The sequence below is a fragment of the Bos indicus x Bos taurus genome, chromosome 9, assembly GCF_003369695.1.
Source record: "Bos indicus x Bos taurus breed Angus x Brahman F1 hybrid chromosome 9, Bos_hybrid_MaternalHap_v2.0, whole genome shotgun sequence".
Lineage (NCBI taxonomy): Eukaryota > Metazoa > Chordata > Mammalia > Artiodactyla > Bovidae > Bos > Bos indicus x Bos taurus.
The window spans coordinates 40823603-40849901 of NC_040084.1; the positions used below are offsets into that span (position 1 = coordinate 40823603).

General features: G+C 40.9%; 1 protein-coding gene across 5 annotated transcripts in view; it reads left to right on the plus strand.

The window, feature by feature from the left end:
• The window catches only part of PPIL6 (peptidylprolyl isomerase like 6), a 37713-nt gene extending 11712 nt beyond the window's left edge, over positions 1 to 26001 (plus strand). For 2 of the 5 annotated variants that reach the window (XM_027551249.1, XM_027551250.1), the window contains exons 6-8: positions 6833 to 6889; positions 18432 to 18567; positions 23810 to 26001. In XM_027551249.1, coding sequence (XP_027407050.1) covers positions 6833 to 6889; positions 18432 to 18567; positions 23810 to 23921 — 305 coding nt within the window. In that variant the 3' untranslated portion in view covers positions 23922 to 26001. Of the gene's footprint in view, positions 1 to 6832; positions 6890 to 9759; positions 10184 to 12695; positions 12913 to 18431; positions 18568 to 23809 lie in introns of those variants that run through there. The other 3 variants (XM_027551248.1, XM_027551251.1, XM_027551252.1) reach the window with 3 other exon arrangements.
• Positions 26002 to 26299: the final 298 nt, after the last annotated feature.

Sequence of the window (26299 nt, forward strand, 5' to 3'; positions counted from 1 at the left end):
CAGTGCTTTTAAGAAACATGCTAAAGGTAGGAATTTGAAAACAGAATAAATGAAAAACAGCTTATTTCTCACCAAAGATATTACACTGTTACAACTGAAATAAGATCAAAAGCATTTTGGTCTCCATCTTTGCTTTCTTTTCAGGTCAATCCTTTGGCTTTACACAAAGGAGGTACCTTGATTAGCAACACAAAATTCAATTTTAGAGGCCTTTTAGGAGATATCCCATAGGGAGCAATCAGGCAGCAATTTAAAAATAATTGGTTTAGTGTGGAAGGAGATTTTCTTGAACTTGATGAAATATGCAAAGGCTTAAATTAATAATGTTTCATTATTTTTCTATAATCTGGAACATTCTCAGGCTGATGAGGAGAAAAATATAGATTTAATCCAAGTATCTTGTATATAAATCAGCTCTTGTATGTAAATCAGCTTCTCCAAAATGAGATATCACCAGTACTGTTTCTAATCCAGTTGTTTTTCTACTTAATGTTTATGGTGTGTGCTAAGTCACTTCAATCGTGTCTGCCTTTTTGCGACCCTATGGACTGTAGCCTGCCAGGCTCCTCTGTCCACAGGATTTTCCAGGCAAGAATACTGGAATGGGCTGCCATGCCCTGCTCCAGAGGATCTTCCCAACCCAAGGATCGAACCCATGTCTCTTCCATCTCCTGCATTGGCAGGCGGGTTCTTTACCACTAGCGCCACCTGGAAAGCCTGGTCATATGTCAGTGTGTGTGCGTGTGCACACTCAGTGTGTGCGTGTGCACACACACTCAGTCGTTCAGTCATGTCTGGCTCTGTGCAGCCCTTTGGACTGTAGCCTACCAGGCTCCTCTGTCCATGGGAATTTTCAGGCAAGAATACCAGAGTGGGTTGCCATTTCCTCCTCTTAGGTGTCTTCCCAACATAGGGATCAAACCCAAGTCTCCTACATTACCCCTGAGCCATTGGGAAAGCCCACGTCAGTACACATAAATATGTCAGTATATGTGTGTGTGTGTGTGCGTGCACACATGTGTTCAGTTACTCAGCCATGTCTGGCTCTGTGCAACCCTTTGGACTGTAGCCTACCAGGCTCCTCTGTCCATGGGATTTTTCAGGCAAGAATACTGGAGTGGGTTGCCATTTCCTCCTGTTAGGTGTCTTCCCAACCCAGGGATCAAACCCAAGTCTCCTGCATTACCCCTGAGCCATTGGGAAAGCCCATGTCAGTACACATAAATATATCAAATTTTTATGGGCCCTCTTGAGGATTGTCTTATACTAACAAAAAGTGAAAGACAGTCTAAATGTTCACCAATGGGAAATTAATTAAATCAGCATAGCAATATAATGAAAAATTGTGCTATGCTGTGCTTAGTCGCTCAGTTGTGTCTGACTCTGCAACCCCATGGACTGTAGCCTGCCCAGTGCCTCTGTCCATGTGGATTTTCCAGGAAGAATACTGGAATGGGTGGCTATGCCCTCCCCCAGGGGATCTTTCCAGCCCAGGGGTTGAACCCAGGTCTCCTGCATCTGAGCCAACAAGGAAGCCCCTAAAAATTTTATGTGGTTATGTATATTGACATAGAAAATGTTTAGGATCTGCCTAGTTTTTCATCCTATTGCTATGCCAATTGAAGTAGTTTCCCATTGGTGAACATTTAGACAGTTTTGATTTTTGTTAGTATAAGATAATCCTCAAGAGGGCCAAATCCGTGTCTCCTGGTACTTAGTTCACTGTAGTCACTGATCTTCCAGATGCGGTTTCCATTTTGTTTTTAGCTAGACCTCCTCTCACCCCTGTGAGCCAGACCAGGATTTGGGGAAAGTGGACCATGATATTTATTTATTTGAAGCAAAATTTCCAAAAATTGCATAGGTCTCAGTTCATGTTTTCAGATAACAAAGCAATGCTGTTTAAGGAGTTTGGAAAAAAAATTCTGGTTAATAGATTCAGCTCCAAACTGACACGTGTAAGTTGCACCATGTTGGATAAGGAACTTGTCATCTCTCAGTCAGTTTCCTAATCACAAAATGGGGATAATTATAATATTACAGGATATGGTGAGGATTCAAGGACATGGTATTTTGAACCGCTAAGCTCCATAAGCACCCTCCTCCTTCAGATGTCAGATTCTCAGAGGGCTTTGGGTAGCATTTTGGAGTACAGGAACTGACTGTGGTTTGGTGTTGTGCCTTAGGATGCTTCCAAGCACTACTGCTTGCTTGCTGGGACCAAGAGGCCCTACAACGTCTTCTTCCTCCCTCGACCCCATCTCATCATCTGACCTCTCCCTCTTGCTAATTCTGCTCCACACATAGGGCTCCTTGCTGTTCCTGAAGTATACCAAGCATATGTATGCCCTGAGGTCTTTCATTGTTTCTTTTGCCAGAGCTATGTACACCCAGCTATTCCTCTGCATATCCCCTGCATCACCCCCTGACCTGTTTCTGGTTTTTGCTAAGAGCTTATCTCAGGAGGGAATTACCTGACCACCCTGTTCAAAAACTCCCACCTTCCTCTCCATATACCTCTCCTCTCCCCTTTCTGGGCTGCTCTCCTGTCCCCTTACCGAGCTTTATTTTTCTTTCTAGCACTTTTCACCACAGGACATACTATTAATACTTCTTTGTTAACTTTCTATTTCTTTTCAGTAGAATGTAAGTTCCATGAGTGCACAGATTTTTATCTATTTCATTCACTGTTACATCTTCAAGTTAGAGAACAGTGCCTAGCATACAGTATTAGTAGATGCTTTTTAAAAGTTTGTTCAAAGAATGAATGAATGAAGATAAACAGAAAGCATACATTCTGTTTGTTTCTAAAGTTGAAGTTAATGAAGATACCAAGTTGTTAAGTCACTTTGGCAGGATCCTCTTTGTGGCTCCCACAAGGCAAACTGCCTTGAGAAGGATCTCTTGAGATTTACTTTAATATATTTTATCATCATCATGGTCATCAGAATGATAGTGAAAATGATAATGAGAAGATGCATTCCGTAAGTATGTGATAATGCACAATAATAATGGCCACTAATGAAGGCGCATGATACTCTGCCAGTCACCATACATGTGCTCTCCCTCAGTTCAGTTCAGTTGCTCAGTCACGTCCAACTCTTTGTGACCCATGAATTGCAGCACGCCAGGCCTCCCTGACCATCACCAACTTCCGGAGTTCACTCAGACTCACGTCCATCGGGTCAGTGATGCCATCCAGCCATCTCATCCTCTGTCGTCCCCTTCTCCTCCTGCCCCCAATCCCTCCCAGCATCAGTCTTTTCCAATGAGTCAACTCTTCGCATGAGGTGGCCAAAGTACTGGAGTTTCAGCTTCAGCATCAGTCCTTCCAATGAACACCCAGGACTGGTCTCCTTTAGGATGGACTGGTTGGATCTCCTTGCAGTCCAAGGGACTCTCAAGAGTCTTCTCCAACACCACAGTTCAAAAGCATCAATTCTTCGGCACTCAGCTTTCTTCATAGTCCAACTCTCACATCCATACATGACCACTGGAAAAATCATGTGGACCTTTGTTAGCAAAGTAATGTCTCTGCTTTTGAATATCCTATCTAGGTTGGTCATAACTTTCCTTCCAAGGAGTAAGCGTCTTTTAATTTCATGGCTACAGTCACCATCTGCAGTGATTTTGGAGCCCAGAAAAATAAAGTCTGACACTGTTTCCACTGTTTCCCCATCTATTTCCCATTAAGTGATAGGACCAGATGCCATGATCTTAGTTTTCTGAATGCTGAGCTTTAATTAAGCCAACCTTTTCACTCTCCTCTTTCACTTTCATCAAGAGGCTTTTTAGGTCCTCTTCACTTTCTGCCATAAGGGTAGTGTCATCTGCATATCTGAGGTTATTGATATTTCTCCCGGAAATCTTGATTCCAGCTTGTGTTTCTTCCAGTCCAGCATTTCTCATGATGTACTCTGCATATAAGTTAAATAAGCAGGGTGACAATATACAGCCTTGACGTACTCCTTTTCCTATTTGGAACCAGTCTGTTGTTCCATGTCAAGTTCTAACTGTGGCTTCCTGACCTGCATATAGGTTTCTCAAGAGGCAGGTCATGAGGTCTGGTATTCCCATCTCTTTCAGAATTTTCCACAGTTTATTGTGATCCACACAGTCAAAGGCTTTGGCATAGTTAATAAAGCAGAAATAGATGTTTTTCTGGAACTCTCTTGCTTTTTCCATGATCCAGCGGATGTTGGAAATCTGATCTCTGGTTCCTCTGCCTTTTCTAAAACCAGCTTGAACATCAGGAAGTTCATGGTTCACCTATTGCTGAAGCCTGGCTTGGAGAATTTTGAGCATTACTTTACTAGCATGTGAGATGACTGCAATTGTGCGCTAGTTTGAACGTTCTTTGGCATTGCCTTTCTTTGGGATTGGAAGGAAAACTGACCTTTTCCAGTCCTGTGGCCACTGCTGAGTCTTCCAAATTTGCTGGCATATTGAGTGCAGCACTTTCACAGCATCATCTTCCAGGATTTGAAATAGCTCCACTGGAATTCCATCACCTCCACTAGCTTTGTTCATAGTGATGCTTTCTAAGGCCCACTTGACTTCACATTCCAGGATGTCTGGCTCTAGGTCAGTGATTACACCATCGTGATTATCTGGGTCATGAAGATCTTTTTTGTACAGTTCTTCTGTGTATTCTTACCACCTCTTCTTAACATCTTCTGCTTCTGTTAGGTCCATACCATTTCTGTCCTTTATCGAGCCCATCTTTGCATGAAATGTTCCTTTGGTATCTCTAATTTTCTTGAAGAGATCTCTAGTCTTTCCCATTCTGTTGTTTTCCTCTATTTCTTTGCATTGATGGCTGAAGAAGGCTTTCTTATCTCTCATTGCTATTCTTTGGAACTCTGCATTCAGATGCTTATATCTTTCCTTTTCTCCTTTGCTTTTTGCTTCTCTTCTTTTCACAGATATTTGTAAGGCCTCCCCAGACAGCCATTTTGCTTTTTTGTATTTCTCTGCCATGGGGATGGTCTTGATCCCTGTCTCCTGTACAATGTCATGAACCTCCATCCATAGTTCATCAGGCAGTCTGTCTATCAGATCTGGTCCTTTAAATGTATTTCTCACTTCCAGTGTATAATCATAAACGATTTGATTTAGGTCACCTGAATGGTCTAGTGGTTTTCCCTACTTTCTTCAATTTAAGTCTGAATTTGGCAATAAGGAGCTCATGATCTGGGCCACAGTCAGCTCCCAGTCTTGTTTTTGCTGACTGTATAGAGCTTCTCCATCTTTGGCTGCAAAGAATATAATCAATCTGATTTCGGTGTTGACCGTCTGGTGATGTCCATGTGTAGTGCTCTCCCTACATGACTGCATTTCACACTCAGAACTACCTGGGAGGCATTTCCCATCATCTCTGTCTATAGCAGATGAGGAAACAGTGTTGGGAAAGGTAACCAACATCAAGATCAAAATAAAAATCATCTGACTTTGGAGTTTACCTTTAACCACTGTTCTGCATTGCTGAATCTGTTGTCAGAAGTATAGAAGATATCCCAGAGCTGAATTCAAAGGGGTGGGTTATGGTCATAAAAAATATTAAATACTGACTGACATGGTGTCAATATAAAATATTCACCTGGGAGATCAGAAGCAAAGGGCAAGAGTAGTGACAAGTGTTGGAGAAAGAAAGCAAGGGAGTGTCACTGGTATTTACATAAGTCAGCAGACAGGGGAATCACCTGGGCAGGTTCACCAAGCAAAGCAAACTCTGGCACAGGAAGGAATTGGTGCTAGAGGACATGCATCTTCTCCAAACCCAGATTTAGCCTGTGGCTACTGCAGCAGGCTTCTGAGAACAGCCTTGGGCTGTGTGTTGAATGCGGCGGGAGTGGCAGGAAGGAAGTATATATCTGGCAGAGTAGGTTGAAGACTTAAGGTTTATCAGTTAACTTTTGAACCAGCTTTATGAGTAGTATAATTTAAACTCTATATGACCCTTTCCTGCATAAATTCTCTTCACATGCTTGCTGTTGCATCAGATTTCTTTAAATAGCACAGATACTTTTATGATAAAGCACTCGTACTGAGTTTAAATGGGCCAGTTCTTCAGCATTTATTTATTGCACATTATTCGAGGAGGCCGTCTAAAGGGCTGAAAGAAGGAAAGGGGCTGAGGGGAGAGCACAGACCTCGGAGACCTCTAGTTTCACTACAGAAAGCCTTGCTTCTGTTGTAGCTGTGCAGAGAGGAGTTTTATAGTAGGATCACTGCCTAAGCCAAAATATGCATATAATGCATATAATGTGAAACAGGTTCTATAAATACCATTTAAAAATCTTCATATTGCAAAGGAACTTCAGTTCTAAAACACCAGATAAATGAGTTATCACTACAGAGTTCCAAAGAATAAAAATTTGAACATTAATTCTTTTTGGAGCATCTATTTTCATTCTGTGTTTAAAAGACCTCACTGTTCCTGTGTCATCCTCAGCTAAATCTTTCCATTTTTTATCTGAAAAGTAAGATCAACCATGGAATAACTTGTGAAATAAGTCGAACCTATATGAACACACTTAATTTAAATTCTGGCCACAATTATAATTTAATACTTCATCATTTCAAAGGCTTTACATTAAATTTAGCCTACTTGGGAGTTATGAGGGGAAAAAAAAGGGATCAGGAATGTTAAAGTACTTACAAAATACAAGTGAAATCATTATAGAAGTATTTTCATGGTATAGACACTGAACAATTAGGTCACTTGCTCTAGTTATTGTTATAAATGGAATCATAATTTAAAGCATTTTCCCCTGCCATTATCTCTTTTTTAGTTTCAGAATTTTAATGTTTATTTACTGCTATTTCTCAGATATAGTTGCTGGGAAAGGAGATAATGGAGAGTCAATTTATGGACCAACATTTGAAGGTATGTGTCTCTAAATTTTGTCAGTCATATTTTAATTGATTATTCAAATTTAACAGGACTGGACAATTTCACGATCTGAAATAAGAGAGCATTTGGAGTGATACACTACAAGGACACATGCCAGAAGTGGGAGTTAGAAATGGGGTGGGTGGGGAGGCCCCCCTGTCCAGTTCAGAACAGCTTTGTACTTTCTTTCACTTGCCTCGTTGTATTATTTCTTTAGAATAAGTTTCTAAAATTAGGATTGTAAGGATAGAAGGGAATTTATATTTTTAAGGCTTGTACTTTGCTATGCTCATACTTAGAATTGGTACCTGATAACCATCCTACTAAGATTGTCATTGGGGATCCTGGGAAGATGGTAGTGGTAGTGGCATAGTTTTTTAATTTTTTGAAATCCCAACCTAAAAATAGACAAAAAACTCGATGGGAAAACTAAAGACCCATGGATAACACAACAAAACTACATGCAAGGTATCTACACGAATTTCAAATATAAACAGGTGAGGTCAAACTACCAACAGTCACACAATCCGCATGGTATTAGCATGGATGTGAGTGAAAGCAGGACATTTTTGTCAGAGCTGAGGATATAAAACCCCACAATATGCAAGAGCAGGGTAGTGCATGGGACCCCTCATAAGGCTTGAGGCCAGAGCAGTCAAACTTTTGTGAACTCTCAAAACTGATCTGAAAGCCCTCTGTTCCAGGACAGGCCCACACTGAGAAGAAGTGCTGGGAATGGAATCAAAATTAAGCAGGTATTGGGGTAACAGTGATGAAGAGGGAAAGGGAACAGAGCTAGGAATCCCAGAAACCAAGCTGCCACACAGATGACCAACACACGAAAACAGCACTAGAGGGAGTTTGTGAAGTCGGGAAACTACCTTCCTTCTAAAGCCACACCTCCTTCTAAACACTGAGGGAGACTAATTCTACATAAAAATAAAGTTGCATTAGAAAGCAGCAGAAATTTTCTTGGAAAAAAAAAAGATGCATAGTCATATAACTACGGATAATGAAAGCACCATAGAAATAAAGCTCACAGGTCAAACTGATTTCAAAATAAGCTATAAAAGACATAAAGAAAATGATACGACAGGAAAGAACTCGTAAATCAGAATTAGAAAACCTCAGATACGAGGCTGTTTACAGAACTGAATAAAAGAATTAACAATAAAAGAAAATTCCAGAAATGAACAAATTATAAGGAACACAAGGTCAAATAAAAACAACTGATATGTGTATTAAAAGAAGCAAAAGGCAGAAGGAGAAAAACATTTTTTAAACCAAAACGAGATGAATACAGATGAAAAGGATTTACAACAAAGTGATACAGAACGAAGATCCAGCATACAGATGATAAGTATCCTTAAGGAATTAAACCAATAGAAGGGAATGGAACAGATACTAAAAATCATAATTTTAAGAAGCTTTCATGAAATAAAAAAGGATCTGATAGTCTGTATTTTGTTTGGGTGGTGGTGACACAACTACACCCAACTGTCAAAATGCATCAAACCGAACATCTAAAATATATGCATTTTACTGCATATTCATACCTCAAGTAAAAATATCTTTTTAAAAACCTGAAACTACTTACGGAAAGAACAGACAGCTACCTGACAATACTGAACCAGAACAACCAACACAGGCATATTTTACTAATATTATTAGATATTAAAGAAAAAGAAAAAAGAATCTTTGGGCAGTTAGACAAAAACAGTAAGTGATTCATAAGGGAAAGAAAAGTACATTATCATCATATTCTTATGCCAGAAGAAAACTGAGTAATATATTTATGATGCTCAATTAAAATGAAATGTGACCTGGGGACTTTATATCCAGTCAAACTGAATGTGAATTTTAAAGGGCACACAGAGTTATCAGTATGTAAAACTTCAGGGAATAGTGTTGTCATGGGTCGTTCCTGAGGAATCAATGACTGCAGAATGAGTTTCATTCAGCCAGATTACAAGAGGGATCCTGACAGAAGAATTGGTGGTGAGCATTAATCACATAATTACTTATAAAACTAAAATTTAATGAGGAATAAAAGGGTGAGAGTATGATATATAATGACTATATGCTTAGTCTAACAATTTTTTAAAAATGAAAGAAATGGGGAGAATATACACAAAATTTTAAACTACTTTCAGTTAAATTTTACTGGTGATAGTTGTATTATACTGAGATTGTGGTATATACAATGTAGGAAAAAACAAGTAAGTATGAGATAGTCTAATTTTATAATTTCCTGTCCTTCAGAGTTAGAATCTTTATTGTGGAAGAAAGGAAATACAGATGAAATATAATAGAGGTTAATAAGTAAAATATTCCGTAGTCCTGAATATGAATTGGAAATATCCTGTTAAACTCAAGAAGTATTGTATCTATATCTTAGTTCTGGCCATGGAATTTATCTACAGTGACCAGCCCCGTAGTGATACATTCTCCTGGAATTTGGATTGTTGTTTTAAAATGTCATTTCATGCTTAAATAAACCAGGGTCTCTGGAAAACATGGCAGATTCCAGTTTTGAGACAGGAAATTTCAAAATGAGCGTGGAAGCTCATGTTCAGTCATGCTGTCATGACTTAGCCAAGAGCACTATTAAAACTTTACTGGGGTCATGGCAAAGGGCTCAGGAGTCAATTTGAAGAGTCTCTCACTGGTCAAAGATGGAGTAATTTGAGTGGTAATTTCAGCTAACTGAAACCCAACAAAGATTTTAAATCCATGAGTTCATAATGATATTGTAAAATAAATCCTACTTGTTTACCTTCGGGGAAATGATAGGAAATGAATTCATTGTCTTGAAAATGATAAATATAGGTAAAAATCAAGCATTTCTCTTGCCTCTCCTATAGGAACTATACTAAATCATAGATAAGGGGAAACATCTTGTTATAAAAGAATTCCAATTAACAGTGAAAAGGAAATTAGAATGTCACCACTTTGCTGCCCCCAGTGAAGTAATGGATGTGGGCATTTGCTGCATCAGAATCTACTGCCTTCACAAGAACAGGGACAGTCAGACAGTTGGGCCTTCTGCTGAGAGAACACACTACCAAAGGCATAGAACATGAGCCCGATGAAGCTTTTGGACCCAGCATCCAGTTTGTGAGAAATGCAACCAGTTCTGCTAGTAATATGTTCTTCAAAGATCTCTGTGCTTTGTCAAACCACACAGTAAAAACCACAGGGCTGACTGATGCCATAACTGAGGTAAAAAAAAAATTCCTCGGTGACATATTAAAAAATAAGTTCGCAATAAAAACAGTAACATAGTTTTGTATGTTTTATTTGGTCAAGAAACACATCAGTGTGATAATAAATAAGGCACTTTACCCTGAAAAGCCCCTGATGTCTGTGGAGGCGGTGTGGGAAGAGCTGCATCTTGTGAGTGATCTGGAGGTGGCGGCAGGAGCGTTCTCTGCAGTCGGAGGGAGGCTGTAACTCCAGATGTGGGTGGACGCGACTCACATGTGGTGACCAAGGTGGTTGGTCACGTCTGAGGTGTCTGTGCTCCTGGGCAGCAGGCTCAGTTCAGTGAAGGCCATTGTTACCTGGTGGTTCTCCCGGAGAGAACGGCACATTAAGCAGGGGTGAGCTTCATCATGCTCAAGTCATTCCCTCCCTCACGTATCAATCAAAGTGAAGCAATATGCATCTTCAACACAAGCATTCACACAGAACTGACAGGACAGGGAACAAGAGAAACCTGCTGAACTGCACCGCGTGTATGCAATTGGCAGATTCCAGCCTGGGAGAAATCCTAAAGGTGAACTAGCTCAGGTTCAGGAACAGATACAGTGCAAGGAAAAGAAAGGGACAGAGAGGAAACCTGTGGATAAAGAGAGATTTAAAAGGCATCACAAGTCTGGTAAAATGAGAGAGATTGAACTATAGTGCCTAGGGAGGCATACTTGGATGGTAAAACTATGTGAGTTACATAAAACATTAAGTACATGCTTTTGGAGGGGGAGAGGGACTTGACTCTGGGGAAGGCTGGCAAAGTTCTTTTTCTTGGCCCGAATGGTGTTTAAAAGGGTATTTGCCTTATAATAACCTTAACAATAACTCTAACTATACATTAGTTTTACAAGGCTTTTTGTGTCTATATTTTAATAGAATGAAAAGTTGTTTTTTTTTTTTTTTTAAATAATCATATTGAATCAATGGCCAAAGAGAACAGGAAAAGTAAGAGCTAGTTTTCCTTCTAAATTCATGCGGAGACAGCTTTATCAAATGAAATCATGCAAGTGACACCACTCATTTATTTGCTCATATAACTTTAAATTCTTAGGTGCCAACATGGTGCTTAGGACCTTAGGAAACATAGATGTTATGACAAAGTTTCCACCCTTAAGGATTTCAGATGTTTAAACAGACAGATGTTTAAACAGATAAAAGTACTGGTATGGTGCCCAATGCCTTTACAGAGGAAGAAGCCAGAGAATCAGGAAACAACTGCCTGGGAGAGCTGAGGGTGCTGACCAGAGAAGCTCTGAGCTAGGGCTTAAAATAAGACATTGCAGACGAGGAAAGGGCATTTGGGCAGCTTTCCTGAAATCCTTAATCTCCCATCAGGGTCCACCAAACTTCTCCACCCCACAGCCATTATCAGATCACCCAAACTCTTTCTGCTTGGAAGTGCAGTCCCAGGCAGAGCCTGGGTCTTCTGTCTGGGAGATCGATCTCTTGGCTCATCTGCTCACTTGTCCCTCTGGACATCCCCATGCCTCCATCCATTCCCCTTTCGCCCGCATTAGATAGTGTGGGGATTTCCTCTCCAGCTGGAGGCCTGGCTCCTCTGGTGCCCAGGGAGCCTGGTGGGCTTAGGGAAGCTTTCATTCCTGTTTGTCTGGCAGTGCAGAATCGGGAATTCAGTACACTGTCAAGTGAAGAGATGCTCCCAAAGGAAAGATAAATGGATGAAAGACAGAATGTGGGGCCAGTATTCAAAACAGCCACAGCACGGGTTCCCTCTTCATGCAGACTCACCCTCCCCAGCCCCATGGAATGTTAATTAATACATCGACAGCCAGACCTTCTTCTACGTTCTCTCACTGGACTGTCACTTCCATGAGATGCACAGTTAAAACCCAGGGCTTCTTAAAAAGTTAGAACCACAAAAACCACTTTTATTAAGCTTAACACAGTGAATTTAAAAGAATGAAATAAATTTTATATAATTGTTGTTTTATAAATTGGTTAGTCTTTAACTTGAGGAAAGTCTGTTTTGCTTTATTTTGAATAATTTTTTATTTATTTTTGGCTGTGCTGGGTCTTTGTTGCTGCGTGGGTTTTTCTCTAGTTGCGGCATGAAGGCTTCTCCTTGTGGTGGCTTCTCTGGTTGCAGAGCACAGGCTCTAGAGCATGTGGGCTTCAGTAGGTTGTGGGGCTTAGACTCAGTAGTCGTGGTTCCTGGGCTCCAGAGCACAGGCTCGGAAGTTGTGGCACGTGGGCTTATTTGTTCCACAGCATGTGGGATCTGCCCAGACCAGGGATTGAAGCCGCGTCTCCTGCATTGGCAGGCAGATTGTTGCAGAGCGGGGGCTCTAAGCATGCAGGCTTCAGCAGTTGCTGCGTGCAGGCTCGGGAGTTGTAGTTCATGGGCTCCAGAGCACAGGCTCAGTAGTTGTGGTGCACGGGCCTAGCTTCCCCGCAGCTTGTGGGATCTTCCCGGACCAGGGATTAAAGCTGCGTCTCCTACATTAGCAGGCAGATTCTTAACCACTGAGCCACCAGGGAAGCCTTGTTTTGCTTTATTTTGAATCACAACTTTTTTTTGTCTTCCCAGATCCTGTTGTGAATGTTAGAAGCTAAATATCAACTCTTCCCCTGCTTTGTATTCCTTGTATAATATCCCTAATCCTTCCCACTCTCAAAGGATTGGTGACTCCATGGCTTGGGCTGACTAGAGAAAAGGCTATTTATGTGAACAGCAGAAGAAAAGAAAAGATATATGTATTTTTAAATAATTTTATTCATTTTGGCTGTGCTGGGTCCTTGATGCTTTGCGAGGGCTTTCTCTAGCTGTGGTGGACAGGGGCTACTCTTCATTATGGTGAGCAGGCTTCTCACTGCAGTGGCTTCTCTTGTTGCAGAGCATGGGCTCTAAGCATGCAGGCTTCAGCAGTTGCTGCGTGCGGTTCGGGAGTTTAGTTCATGGGCTCCAGAGCACAGGCTCAGTAGCTGTGGTGCACGGGCATAGCTTCTCCGCAGCATGTGGAATCTTCCAGGACCAGGGACTGAATCTGTGACCCCTGCATTGGCAGGTGGACTCTTAACCACTGCACCACTAGGGAAGTCAGTAATGTATTTAAATACTGGATTATCCTTATTACTTTAAGTAGACCAGTTTCTTAATATTAGCATGTGCTCTAATTAACAAACAGATACAGCACTTAAAATCCATTTGTCTAATTCCTAGATCACCTTTAAATGTAAGTAGACATTAATAACTGGACAAGGAAATGGCAACCCACTCCAGTGTCTTGCCTGGAGAATCCCAGGGACAGAGGAGCCTGGTGGGCTGCCATCTATGGGGTCGCACAGAGTTGGACACGACTGACGCGACTTAGCAGCAGCAGCAGCAGACATTAACAAAAAGCAGAGCGCCTGATGCACTGTTAATATTCAATAATGCAACTTAAAGTTGTACAAAAGTATTTTTTGGTAGAATTAAGAACTGAAGATAATATGGCTGGGTAGCCATTTAAGGGCTACTTTTTTTTAATTCTGAGATTTATAATATATATATAAATTTCATATATACAGTTTAAAACTAATTATAAAGCAACCCTTTATATTACTGTCCTTGTCAAGAAAGAACCACCAGCATGCCAGAAGCACCTCATCTGCCCATCCTCAATAATAACTCCGTCTCCCTCTTAGAGGTAGCCTCTAACCTAACTTTTCCCTTTCTTTTCTTGTTAGTTTTACCACTCATGCATGCGTGCATGCTAAGTCGCTTAAGTCGTGTCCAACTCTTTGCAACCCCATGGACTGTAGCCTGCCAGGCTCCTTGATCCACGGGATTCTCCAATCACTCATGCATAAATTCCTAAATTAAAAAAATTAAGTTTTTCCTATTTTTGGTTTTATATAAAGTGGACTTGGGCTTCCCTTGTGGCTCAGACAGCAAAGAATTGGGCTGCAATGCAGGAGACCCAGGTTCAATCCCTGGGTGCGGGGTCGGGGGCGCAGAGGGGTAAGATCCCCTAGAGAAGGGAATGGCTACACACTCCAGGATCCTTGCCTGGAGAATTCCATGGACAGAGGAGCCCAAGAGCTACAGTCCATGGGGTCACAAAGAGTTAGACATGACTGAGCAACTAACACTTCACTTCAACCCTGAATATTCACTGGAGGACTGATGCTGAAGATGAAGCTCTAATACTTTGGCCACCTGATGTGAAGAGCCGACTCACTGGAAAGGACTCTGATGCTGGGAAAAATTGAGGGCAGGAGTAGAAGGGGGCGACAGAGGAAGAGATGGTTGGATGGCATCACTGATCCAGTGGATATGAGTTTGGGCAAACTCCAGGAAACAGAGCAGCACAGGGAAGCCTGGCGTGCTGCAGTCCATGGGGCTGCAGAGTCTGCAGCAACTGAGCAACAGTAATGAGTGGACTTGTATGGCGGGTGCTCTGTGTCCTTTCCTTTGTTCATCACTGCCTATCAACTTTGTCCATGTTGTCACAGCGGGAATTCTCTTCATTTTCCTGGTTTAATACTATGAAAATTCTTAAAGATTTTATCCATTCATGTATTGATGAACACTTGGCTTTTTATTCCTAATGTCATGCACAGAGTCAACATGTTTTAAAATAAATATTTCAGTGCCAAAGAATGTTGTGCCCATGTTCTCTTCTCGGAGTTTTATGGTTTCAGATTTTACATTGAAGTCTTTAATCCATTTTGAGTTTATTTTTGTATATAGTTTGAGGGCGTGACGGTGTATTCTAATCTTGTTTTACAAGTAGCTGTCCAGTTTTCCCAGCACCACTTATTGAAGAGATTTTCTTCTCTCCATTGTATATTCTTGCCTTCTTTGTCATAGATTAATTGACCATGGATTTATTGCTGGGTCTTTATTCTGCTCCATTGATCTGTGTGTCTGTTTTTGCACTTGTACCATGGCTGTTTTGATTACTGTAGTTTTAAAGTATAGTTTGAAGTTTGAGGGGGTGATACCTCCAGCTTTATTCTTTTTTTCCCAAGGTTGCTTTGGCAATTTGGGATATTTTGTGGTTCTGTAAAATTTTTTGTTGTTCCACAGAATTTTTTCTAGTTCTGTGAAAAATGTCATAGGTATTTTGATAGGGAATGCATTAAATCTGTAGGTTGCTTTGCATCTTTGTATCTGTTTCTTAAGGCAAAAGAAATAAAAGTGAAAATAAATAGCCTAATTAAACTTTTGCACAGCAGTGTAAACCATCTACAAAAATAAAGACAACCTACTGAATAGAATAAAATATTTGCAAATGATATGACTGATGAGGGTTTAATATCCAGAACATATAAACAGTTCATACAATTCAATTTCAAAAAACCCCAAACAACCCTATCAAATGGGCAGAAGACCTTCATAGACATTTTTCCAAAGAAGATATACAGATGGCCAACAGGCACAGGAAAAGATGCTCTGTATCACTAATCACTGGGGCTTCCCTGGTGGCTCAGAAGGCAAAGAATTTGCCTGCAATGAGGGGAGCAAGTTCGATCCCTGGGTCAGGAAGATCCCCTGGAGAAGTGAATGGCTACCCACTCCTGTATTCTTGCCTAGAGAATTACATGGACAGAGGAGCCTGGTGGGCTATAGTCCATGGGGTAGAGAAATATAAATCAAAATGACTGATTCATTGAGATATCACTTCACATCAGTCAGAATGGCCATCATCAAAAAATCTACAAATAACAAATGTTAGAGAGGGTGTGGAGAAAAAAGAACACTTGCATATTGTTGATGGGAATGTAGTTGGTATAGACACTATGGAGAACAGTATGGAGGTTCCTTAAAAAACTAAAAATAGAACTACAACATGATCCAGCAATATCACTCCTTGGTATATATCCAGAAAAAAAAACCAAAAACACTAATTCAGAAAGATACAGGTACCCCAGTGTTCAAAGGAGCACTATTTATAATAGCCAAGATATGGAAGCAACCTAAGTGTCCATCAACAGACACACACACACATAAAGAAATATAGTGCATATATGTGTGTATGTGTTTTTGTAGTGTTTATGTATGTGTAATCTTCCATTTTGAATATCATAACCATGAAAGTAACCACCATGTATATGGCTTGTTTCGTTGACTCAGCTTTGAAATGTAAAATAAGAATAGTCAGCAATTGCAGTTTAGAAAATCTTGACAGTTAATATTCGTCTCTCAATACACATGCAGTCATAAAGAAGAATGAAATACTGTCATTTGCAGCAGTGCGGATGGACCTAAGAGTATTATACTTAGTGAAGTAAGTCAGAGAAAGACAAATACTGTATGTTACCATTTATACATCAATCTAAAAAGTAATATAAACAAGGGTATTTAGCAATACAGAGACAGACTCATGGATACAGAAACCAAACCAGTGGCTACCAGAGAGGAGAGGGAAGCAGGGAGGGACAAGGTCGGGTATAGGATTAAGAGATACATACCACTATGTATAAAATAGACAACAAGGACATATTACATAGCACAGGGTATTATATCCATTTTCTTGTAATAACTTCTAATGGAATATAATCTGTAAGAATACTCAATCACTATGCTGCACACCTGAAACTAATATACTTTAAATCAACTATAATTTATTTAAAAATATAAAAAATAATTCATTGAAGCAGCAGTTTAAAAATGCTAGGTAGCACACCTACTTTTATATAGCAATAATTAGTGAATATCTACTATTATTTAAAGATGCTGGTAAAATTAGAGCAGTAGGTTTAAAAAACTGATGTTGCACGATTCAAGTCCAACTTCTACTTGACGTTACTGTCTTCAGAAAATTATATGCAAACGCCCCTAAACTGTCTGATTATTCTCTTACCAGAGAGAATGCAAGGCAATTTCCCTAAACCTGGTAAAGTAGTAGTTGCTTTCATTATAAACATCACAATGAGTTTTATATTAAATTCAGAAACTGATTTTCATCGGCAGTTGAATTCTGATTTCTAGTTCAAACAAAGTTACACCTTTAATGCTTTAAAAGTTCTCCCATAATCACAGAATTTTTGGTAAAAATGTTACAACTCTATAAATTTTCTTTCCAACTAATTCCAGATTTTAGGAAAAATTGATCATAATATCTAAAAGCAATGACAAAAATCATTTTGTTAAAATTCTCTGAATCTTTGCTTGGGCAGATTTCTTATGCCATGCCATTTTCTGTGAAATTAATGGGTTACTCTTTATTCCACCAAAATGAATATGGAGTATCAATGTCATTATAAAGATACATTTGCACAATAATACTTTATTTGCATTTCATAAGATTTCAGGTCTTTATTCAGTGTGCAATTTAACAAGCTAAAAGTAACCACCATGGGTATGGCTTAATTGTTTCGTTGACTTAGCTTTGAAACTTAAAATAAGAATAGTCAGCAACTGCAGTTTAGGAAAATCTTGACAGTTAATATTCCTCTCTCAATTATCCCCAGAATTTGATATAGTTCCTGAATGAAAACTTTTACTTAATTTCTCTTCTATTACTTCCTTCTGTGTTTTTGAGTTTGGAGGCAAATCTTATTTCATGCTGGAAATGGTTCTTCCTGCAAATGGTGGTCTGATAATCACCGTATAATTCTTTTTACTTGTTAAATCTTCTGCTAAAAAAAAATCACTTTCCACAAAATCTTGGTCAATCCATGTAAGGTTTGAGATGAAAATTTACTTAAAGACTACTAACAATAAGCATAAATTATTTTCATCATCAATATTTAAGGTCACACATGTGCGTGCTAGGTGGCCCTGGGGATAAAAGGTATGATGAGATATCCCTGCCTTCACAAACAGGAAACAACCTGTGAACAATTACAGGGTATTTTAAAGACTACAATAGAGGCCTGTAGAAGATGCTGTGAAGGGAAGGCTCTGTCCATGAAAGGTATCTCCAAGGAGACATTTTTAATAATCACATTGGTAGTTTGCATATTACTGTCAAAACAATACAAGAATGTTTACTGACTTTAATTCCTAAAAAAAGTATGTACTTCCTTTTACATTTTTAATTTCAAGTTTTTGCTTTTACGTTATCAATTTTCTTACCACACTTGTTTTTAATGATGCTAATGATAAACTAAAGGTAAATGTTTAAATAGTTCTAATACGACTTTCCAGCTTATCTTTTTTAACAGCCTAGTTGAGTGAAAGTTATATGAAACAAATAGAATATTTACAATTTGGAATATATTGATAAATATGATTGTGAATCCTTGTAACCAAGCATTCTGTTTGTGCTCTATGTGTTACAGTCAGCCAAGAAAATAAATATTTTAATAACCTACTATGTATTATCTTTTCTAGATGAAAACTTCTCAGTTCCTCATAATAAAAGGGGAGTTCTTGGAATGGTCAACAAAGGCCGTCACAGCAATGGGTCACAATTCTATATCACACTACAGGCTGCTCCGTATCTAGATAAAAAATATGTGGCTTTTGGGTATGTGCATTTTAAGTTTGTCTATGTAATATTTATATATGTTAAAATGTGGTTCAAAAATATTTGGGTGAGTATTTGTACATAGCCTACGAATAAACTAAAAACAATTAAAAAAACAAAAGTAATACAAATACTATAGACAAATATATTTAGAAATAAGTATTTCATAAGAAGCTTGCTTGGAGAAGGAAATGGCAACCCACTCCGGTATTCTTGCCTGGAAAATTCTGAGGACAGAGGAACTCGGCAGGCCACAGTCCATGGCGTCACAAAGAGACAGACATGACTGAGCGACTGAACATACAAGAAGCTTGCCAGCTATTAAAAACACAGAAACTATTCAGCCATTACAATGTTCTGTGCATCCATTCATCCATCATCCATCCTTCTGTGGATCTTTAGCCTCAAGGATATTGTCAATGAAAGTGAATAATACCATAGCTCTTAATAATGTATATATATATTTAGATGCAGAAGTGAGGCAAAGCCATTTAAGTAACTATCCATGAACACTGAGAAGAGAAAGATGACAGTCATCCAAGTTACAAGTAACTTTCTGTTACGGAGCAATTTAAACCGTGGAATGTGCATGCATGCTTAGTCGCTCAGTCATGTCCATCCAACTCTGAGACCCCACAAACTGTACCAGCCAGTGTCCTCCATTCATGGGATTCTCCAGGCAAGAACAGTGGAGTGGGTAGCCATTCACTTCTCCAGGGGATATTCCTGACCCAGGGATTGAACCTGGGTCTCCTGCATTGCAGGTAGATTCTTTACCATCTGAACTACCAGGGAAGCCCTTAAAATATAGAAATGTCTCAGGTAATAATTATTAGAATATTATTAGCAAGATGCATATAGGCTGCTGCTGCTAAGTTGCTTCAGTCGTGTCCGACTCTGTGCGACCCCAGAGACGGCAGCCCATCAGGCTCCACCGTCCCTGGGATTCTCCAGGCAAGAAACTGGAGCGGGTCGCCATTTCCTTCTCCAATGCATGAAAATGAAAAGTGAAAGTGAAGTCGCTCAGTCGTGTCCAACTCTTAGTGACCCCATGGACTGCAGCCTACCAGGCTCCTCCATCCATGGGGTTTTCCAGGCAAGAGTACTGGAGTGGGGTGCCATTGCCTTCTCTGATGCATATAGGTATGTGGACCTAAAGTGAATGGTGATGATACTATTCATCATTCCTGTGTTTCATATCTCTATTTGATTACTGAAATGAATATAAGTTGAAGCTTATACTTAGTCTTTCTTGAAATGATGTATAAAGTGTCAGAACACTTCTGAATATTTAGATTATTCCAGCTACTCCATAGGGATAATTACTGACCCTTCATTCTAAGGAAAACTTCCAGGCCAATTTTAAGCACAATTATTCCTTCAGGGTAATGTGGATGATATTTCCAGGTTGAAAAAGCATAAAGTGTATTTTAAGCCAAAGGAGATTTCTTTAAAGAGGTAATTTTAACAGCTACATAAGCTAAAATAATGCATTTTCCTCCATCTTCCCTGGACTTTTATAAACTATATTCTGATTTTGAAAATGCATTTTTCAATATTTTTTAAGTCCAAATAATTCTCACAATTTCTTAGATCTTTTAAATATCTTCCTGTCACCTTCTGGTAGTGTCACTGCCCTCAACCACATACTGAGATGATTCTTTATATCCTTCTGAAAAGAACCTTTCTCAAACACACAGTGACCGTTCTGCAACACTTAATGCCTCTTTCACCATCTCCACCCCCAGATGCATACAGCCTGGAGTTCAGAGTGGCATTTTAGGTCCTGCACCCTCTGGCCCCCCACCTTTTTTCAGCCTTCACTGCGGCTGGCCTTCTGACCTATTTATTCAACTAGCATTTTATTAGGCTCCCACCAAATGCTGGTCCCTGTGCTCAGTCCTGAGGAAAGAGTGATGAGACACAATTCCTGCCTTCAGGGAGCCTATAATATGTTAGAAAACCCAACAACTGTGAGACAGTGAGCCGTGAGACAGCAAGCCCTGTAAAAAGTGCACTGAGAATACAGGAGGGAGGGCAAGGCAATAAATACCCTCCAGCTCCTTAGTAAAAGCCAACGCAGATCCTTACAGGACGGTAGTGGAGTAGAGGAGTGCTTGGTCTCCTTTTGATGATTGCTTTTCCCATGTGATTCATCTTTGGGGGAATCTCTCCCACTGAATCATTATCACCAACAACTATTGGCCTCAGAGAGGCAGTTGCACCGTTTTATTGCTCTAGCCTAAGTATAATCTCATTTTTTCCCCCTTGAAGCCTCCAAATAACAGCTGAGTCTGGGCTGAACTATTTAAACAAGACCTTGCAGAAGGTTAAGGGAGAAGCAGAAAAGTAATACCATAGTAGGCAACTAGATAATCCGACAAAATAGAACCAACTCCTTCAGAGATATCCTCCTTCCCTACTGTGGGGCTGCCTCTAGTGGGAGATGCTTCTTCCCTGTCATCACAGAGCACCCCCAGCTTCATCTGAGCTTCCAGAAGCTCAGACATGGCTGGCAAAGTCCAGAGATATACAGAAATTTCCTCTCCTATTTGAGACAGACCCTCCATCCAAGCCCTCATCTCTGGTGCATTACCTTGCCTTGTCTTCAGAAGGATAACACTGGGAATGCCCTTTGGGGAGGCGGTGTCAACCCACAGCCGGTCTGGTTGATGCCCTTGCCCAGTGGTTTCATGGGGAAAGAATATCAAAATACAAGTCCATTCACACAAAGGTAGAAGGGATATTATGTGGGGAATAGTGCTAGGGAGGAATTAATTGCACTATAAGGGACCCCTAAAGTGGGGGGGAGTCACAGAAAGTTTCATGAGAAGGTGAAATGAGGACTGAAAGTCATAGAGAAGTTAGGCAGATAGAGCACAGTGGAAATCAAAATGAGTAAAATCCGTTTTGGAAGCAGTGAAGAGCCTTTGCAGAGGGACCTGAGAAGTAAGAGGAGTATCCTATCTACCAATCACTTAGTCTGGCTAGAGCTTAGTGCCCAGGGGAAACGGAGAGAGTGGTGGCTGGAGATGAGACGGCCAGGGCCCAACTCTCAAAGGGCTGAGGGTGCCATGCTGCTGAGCATGGACCCCCACCTGAAGGCCCTAGGAAGCCATGCAAGAATTTTAAATTAGGAGCAACATGACGAGGTTTTCGCTCTGAAAAATGTATCTTTTTAGCAGAAGTGAGGGATTAATTAGCAAAGGATGAAAATGAAGGGAGAAAGGCCAGTTAACAAGTGATGGTGACAGCAGGCCATGAAGTTTTCATCTAAGGCAGTGGCAGTACATATGAGCAGGGGATAAAAGAATACAAATTCAAGAGATATTTGGAACTTAGATTCAACAAGACTTTATGACTATTTAGATGTTGGTGGTGAGGTTATGGGAAAATTCTAGAGCAATGATACCTAATAGAACTTTCCATAGAGATGGAAATATACTAGGATCAGTGCTGCCCAATATGATAGCCCCTGCCATAGAGAGCCACTGAGAAGTTGGAATGTGGCCAGTGCAACTGAGGAACTAAATTTAATTAAATGTAATCACCACCTGTGACTAGTGGCTACCATACTGGCAGTGAAGAGCTGGAGGAACTCCGAGGATTTTGGAACTGGTTGGATGGTTGGTGCCATTCACTTCAGCAGAGAATACAAAAAGGAAGATATGGGAGAGAAGACCATGAATTCAAGAGGGACAAGTTATGTTTCAAGTGAAGACAGCTCTATTACAGGCAGGTGGCAACTCCTCAATACCAGAAGTAAGGGATTCAAGCTGGACCAGGGCTGGAGGTGTACATTTGGAAGCTTTCAACATGGCGGCTGAGCTGCAGCCAGACCCAGAGTACCATCCCTCCCAGAACACCCTCTGGGCCTCTGCTTGTCTTGTCACTTTCTGCCTTCCTTCAGTCTGCCAAAATCCCATTCAGGGCTTAGGTCAGAAATCCCCACCAACTACCAAAGTCAAGCTGCTTCCTTGTCCTCTTTGGCACAGTGTGAACAACTGGAAATAGGGACTGGGCCTCCCTTATCTTGTGCCCTAACACCTGGAGAGGTGCATATGGTAGGTGCTCATTCAGTGTCTATGAAACCAATCTGGAGAATAGGCTTCACATCCTCTTTGGACAAAGGTGAGTCTGTCCATTTCTTCCCTGCTCTCCATCCTGAGAATATACTTATTGTCCTGCTCTGTCATGTTTTCTAATTGGGATGGAAAAAATACAGCACCCCCCCCCCCAAAAAAAAGAAAAAAGAGAGAGATGACTAGCATATGGTCAGTGTCAGCACTGACCGTGTCCCCATAAAGGATCATGAAATGGAAATCACACCTTCCCTCCAACCACTGCTTCAACCCAAACCCTGGCAGGGGGCACAGTTCTATGATTAGGGCTGGCTCTCTGGCCCCTGCTGCCTTTTTTTTTAGTTGTGGAACCATCAGAAGTCTAGTTCCAATCAGGGAGTTCTGGCTTGTGGCCACTGAATGAGTACAGAGACTCAAACTAGTGTGGCTTTGGGCTGCCTTTAATTCATGTGTTCAGTGGATGCCGATGAGGTGCCTACTCTGTGCCAGGCACTGAGTAGCACTAAGCGACAGCATGATCTCTGCCTTCAGGGCAGAATCAGAAATTAACTCAGGAAGCATAGAAATAAGTGTCAAATTTATCCCTGATCACTCCTATAAAGAAGGGGAACTTGATATAAGTCGGGTGGGGAAGCAGGGTAGCGTCTAGGAAACATCCCCCAAGGAAGTGATGACTGAGTGAGATCTGAAGGAAGGCCAGGAGGTGACCAGGCAGGAGGAGTGGGAGGCAAGAGCAAAGCAGACAGCTGTGGCAGGAAGGGCACATGGGGTGGCTGAGGTGCTGCAAGCTGGTCCAGCTGGAGCCGAGAGCAAGGGAGCATGCTGCAGGGCGCCCTCAAGGGGAGTGGGGAGGTGGGTGATGGTAAAGACCTTCGATCTTTATCCTAAGGATAATGGGAGATTATTGAAGTGGGGAGGTGAGACTATATTAGCATTTTTAAAACATCACTCTGGCGGCAGTGAGGATAACAGACTGGAAGAGTCCCGGAGCAGGTGTGGAGGAGCGTGACAGAGTACACACATCTAGAAAAATTTAAGATATTTATGACTGAGGTTAATTTAATTTGTAGCCTTAGCTAAGCTAGACAGGACTCAATTTAAGAATGTAAGGTATACGTGAAACTTGACAATTTTTTTTTCCATTTTTTTCTCCGATCTAGGCAATTGATTGAAGGAACAGATGTTCTTCATCATCTAGAATCAGTTCCAACAGAGAATGAAAGACCAATACAAAATTGTGTAATTACTGCCAGTGGACAGCTTTATGCCTAACTTTCACATCAGTATTTTCTGACAGTTTTATTATATATCTGATCAGCTGTTTCTAGATTTAATTAAATGGTGTTTGACAAAATTTAATTTGAAAGCTCTGGCAGACGCTGTAGGGTAGCTCTCCAACACCCAATCCCTCCCCATTTTCCTTTCTTATCTAAAGCAAAATACACAATTTTCCAACTTCCTTTGCATCAGGAGTAGCCATGGGTTACTGTATCGGCCAGTCAGACAGGAGCAGAATGCCAGTGGTCCTGCCCCTTCCCTTTTATCCAGTCTTGAATGCAGAGAGGCTGGAGCCATGAAGGAAAGGCCAAGAGAACACAAAGATATCAGCTCCAGTTCTCAAGCTGTAAGGACCTACCTATGTCTCGACTTCTTACTATAGAGACAAATAGACTACTGTTTGTTGGTTGGTTGATTTTGTTACTTGTAGCCAAAACCATTCTTAACTTAGCAGCAGTACTTAATGGCCTTGAATCCTAAAACATTTGTAACTATAATAGAATTATGTTGCTGTTTATATTTCTTCCATAAGAAGCTTGGTAAATAGTCAAATAGGAGAGGCAATAGAAAAAAATTCATTGTAATATTTGTTTATACATAGCATTCAGAAAAGGGTATACACTTTGGATGTTTTTAATGAGTAGAAAGCTTGTCTCTGAGTCACACCAACCATGTGAAAACCAAGGGCTTGAGTTACAGTCCCCACGGTAGTAGATTCCTGAGATGCTATTGGGATCCAGTTTTATCAGCTGCTCCTTAAGCTAAGAGGTATCAACTAGGGAACTTTTTCAACGCAGGTGGCTGGAACGTATCCTTGAGCCACAGAGTCTCTAAACATGGGACACAGATAGTTGGCATTCACCCAGCTCTCTCCCCAGGTTCTTACTTAGTCACCTGAGCACTGGTCACTTGGGAATCACTGCAAGACACAGCAGCAAGTTTCGGCCCCCTTCTGTAGTTAGTGCACGCTTGTCTGCATTGGTGGTGGCCACTCTCAGTTTTCACCACCTCTGCTGCCACACTGCTGCTCTGCCCAGAGCCACCACACTTTTCTTGCACTTAAATGAAGGTCTGTCTTCCAAGAGCGATCTCTCAATCTTCAGGAGACAGCCCTCTAGTTGACTTGGGTTTTGCCAAAGGGAGGCAAAGGATTAAAAATTTTTTTGTTTGAAATGGTTATAGATTCGCAGGAAACTGCAAAAATAGAGTGGTCCTGTATACTGATCACCATTTCCCCAGAGGTCCTACCTTTATGAGTGAAAGATGCTCAGTTGTGTCCAACTTTTTGCAACCTCATGGACTGTAGCCCACCAGGCTCCTCTGTCCATGGGATTCTCCTGGCAAGAATACTGGAGTGGGTGCCATTTCCTCCTCTAGGGGATCTTCCTGACCCAGGGATTGAACCTGGGTCTCACGCATTGCAGGCAGATTCTCTACCATCTGAGCCACCAGGGAAGCCCATCTTATGTTAAAGTACAATATTAAAGCCAGGCAGTCGACAGTAGCAGCGTTGTCATTTTATCCTGTGCAGATCTGCGTGACTGGCACCACAGTCAAGACACAGAACTTTTTCAGCACCACAAAGACCTCCCTTGGCTAGCCCTCATAGTTACACCTACCTCTCTGGTTCCCCCCATCCCTAATTCCTGCCAACCAGTATCTATATATCTATCCATCTGTCCATCTATCTCCCTCCCTCTCTTCCTTCCTAATAACAGCTTCATTGCTACAGTGATATGGTTCCATCCTCAGGTCTGAGGTGGATGAGGAAGAAGCGTACTGCCTGTGTCACGCTATCAATGATCTGGGGGCTGCAGAGTATTACGAACGTGTGTTCTGGAACCAGACAGCCAAAGTTAGAGTCCTGGCTCTGCCCTTTCCTCGCTGCATGAACGTAGGCAAGAACTTTGCTGTCTTTTTTGCCTCGTCTCAAAACAGTAGTACCTACCACACAGGGCAGCTCTCAGAGTTCAGGGAATCAATACTTTGTAGACAGGATCTAGAATACTAACTGTTACGCTCTAAATGCTCAATATATGTATGATTAATAAATTCCTGGTGTATGACCTTCAAAGTGTTGTCAAGGAACTTGCATTTTTAAAAATTCCCGCAATGACTGATTAACAGCCAAATTTGGAAAACACTGAAGAGGAGCTATCTCCTTTTCCTCTACTCTGAGGACCTGCACCCTACCTAAGAATCCCAGCTCTTTGTATTTGGAGGGTTCCTCCGGTCACACTGATGACACCTCGAACAAAGGGGTGCTGAGCTTGCCACAGAGTCTCAGCAACTCCCGAAGCATGTGATAAATCAAACTGACGCTTTGCAAAAATCCTGGTTAAAACACATTACAAGCATTAGTCATGTAATAA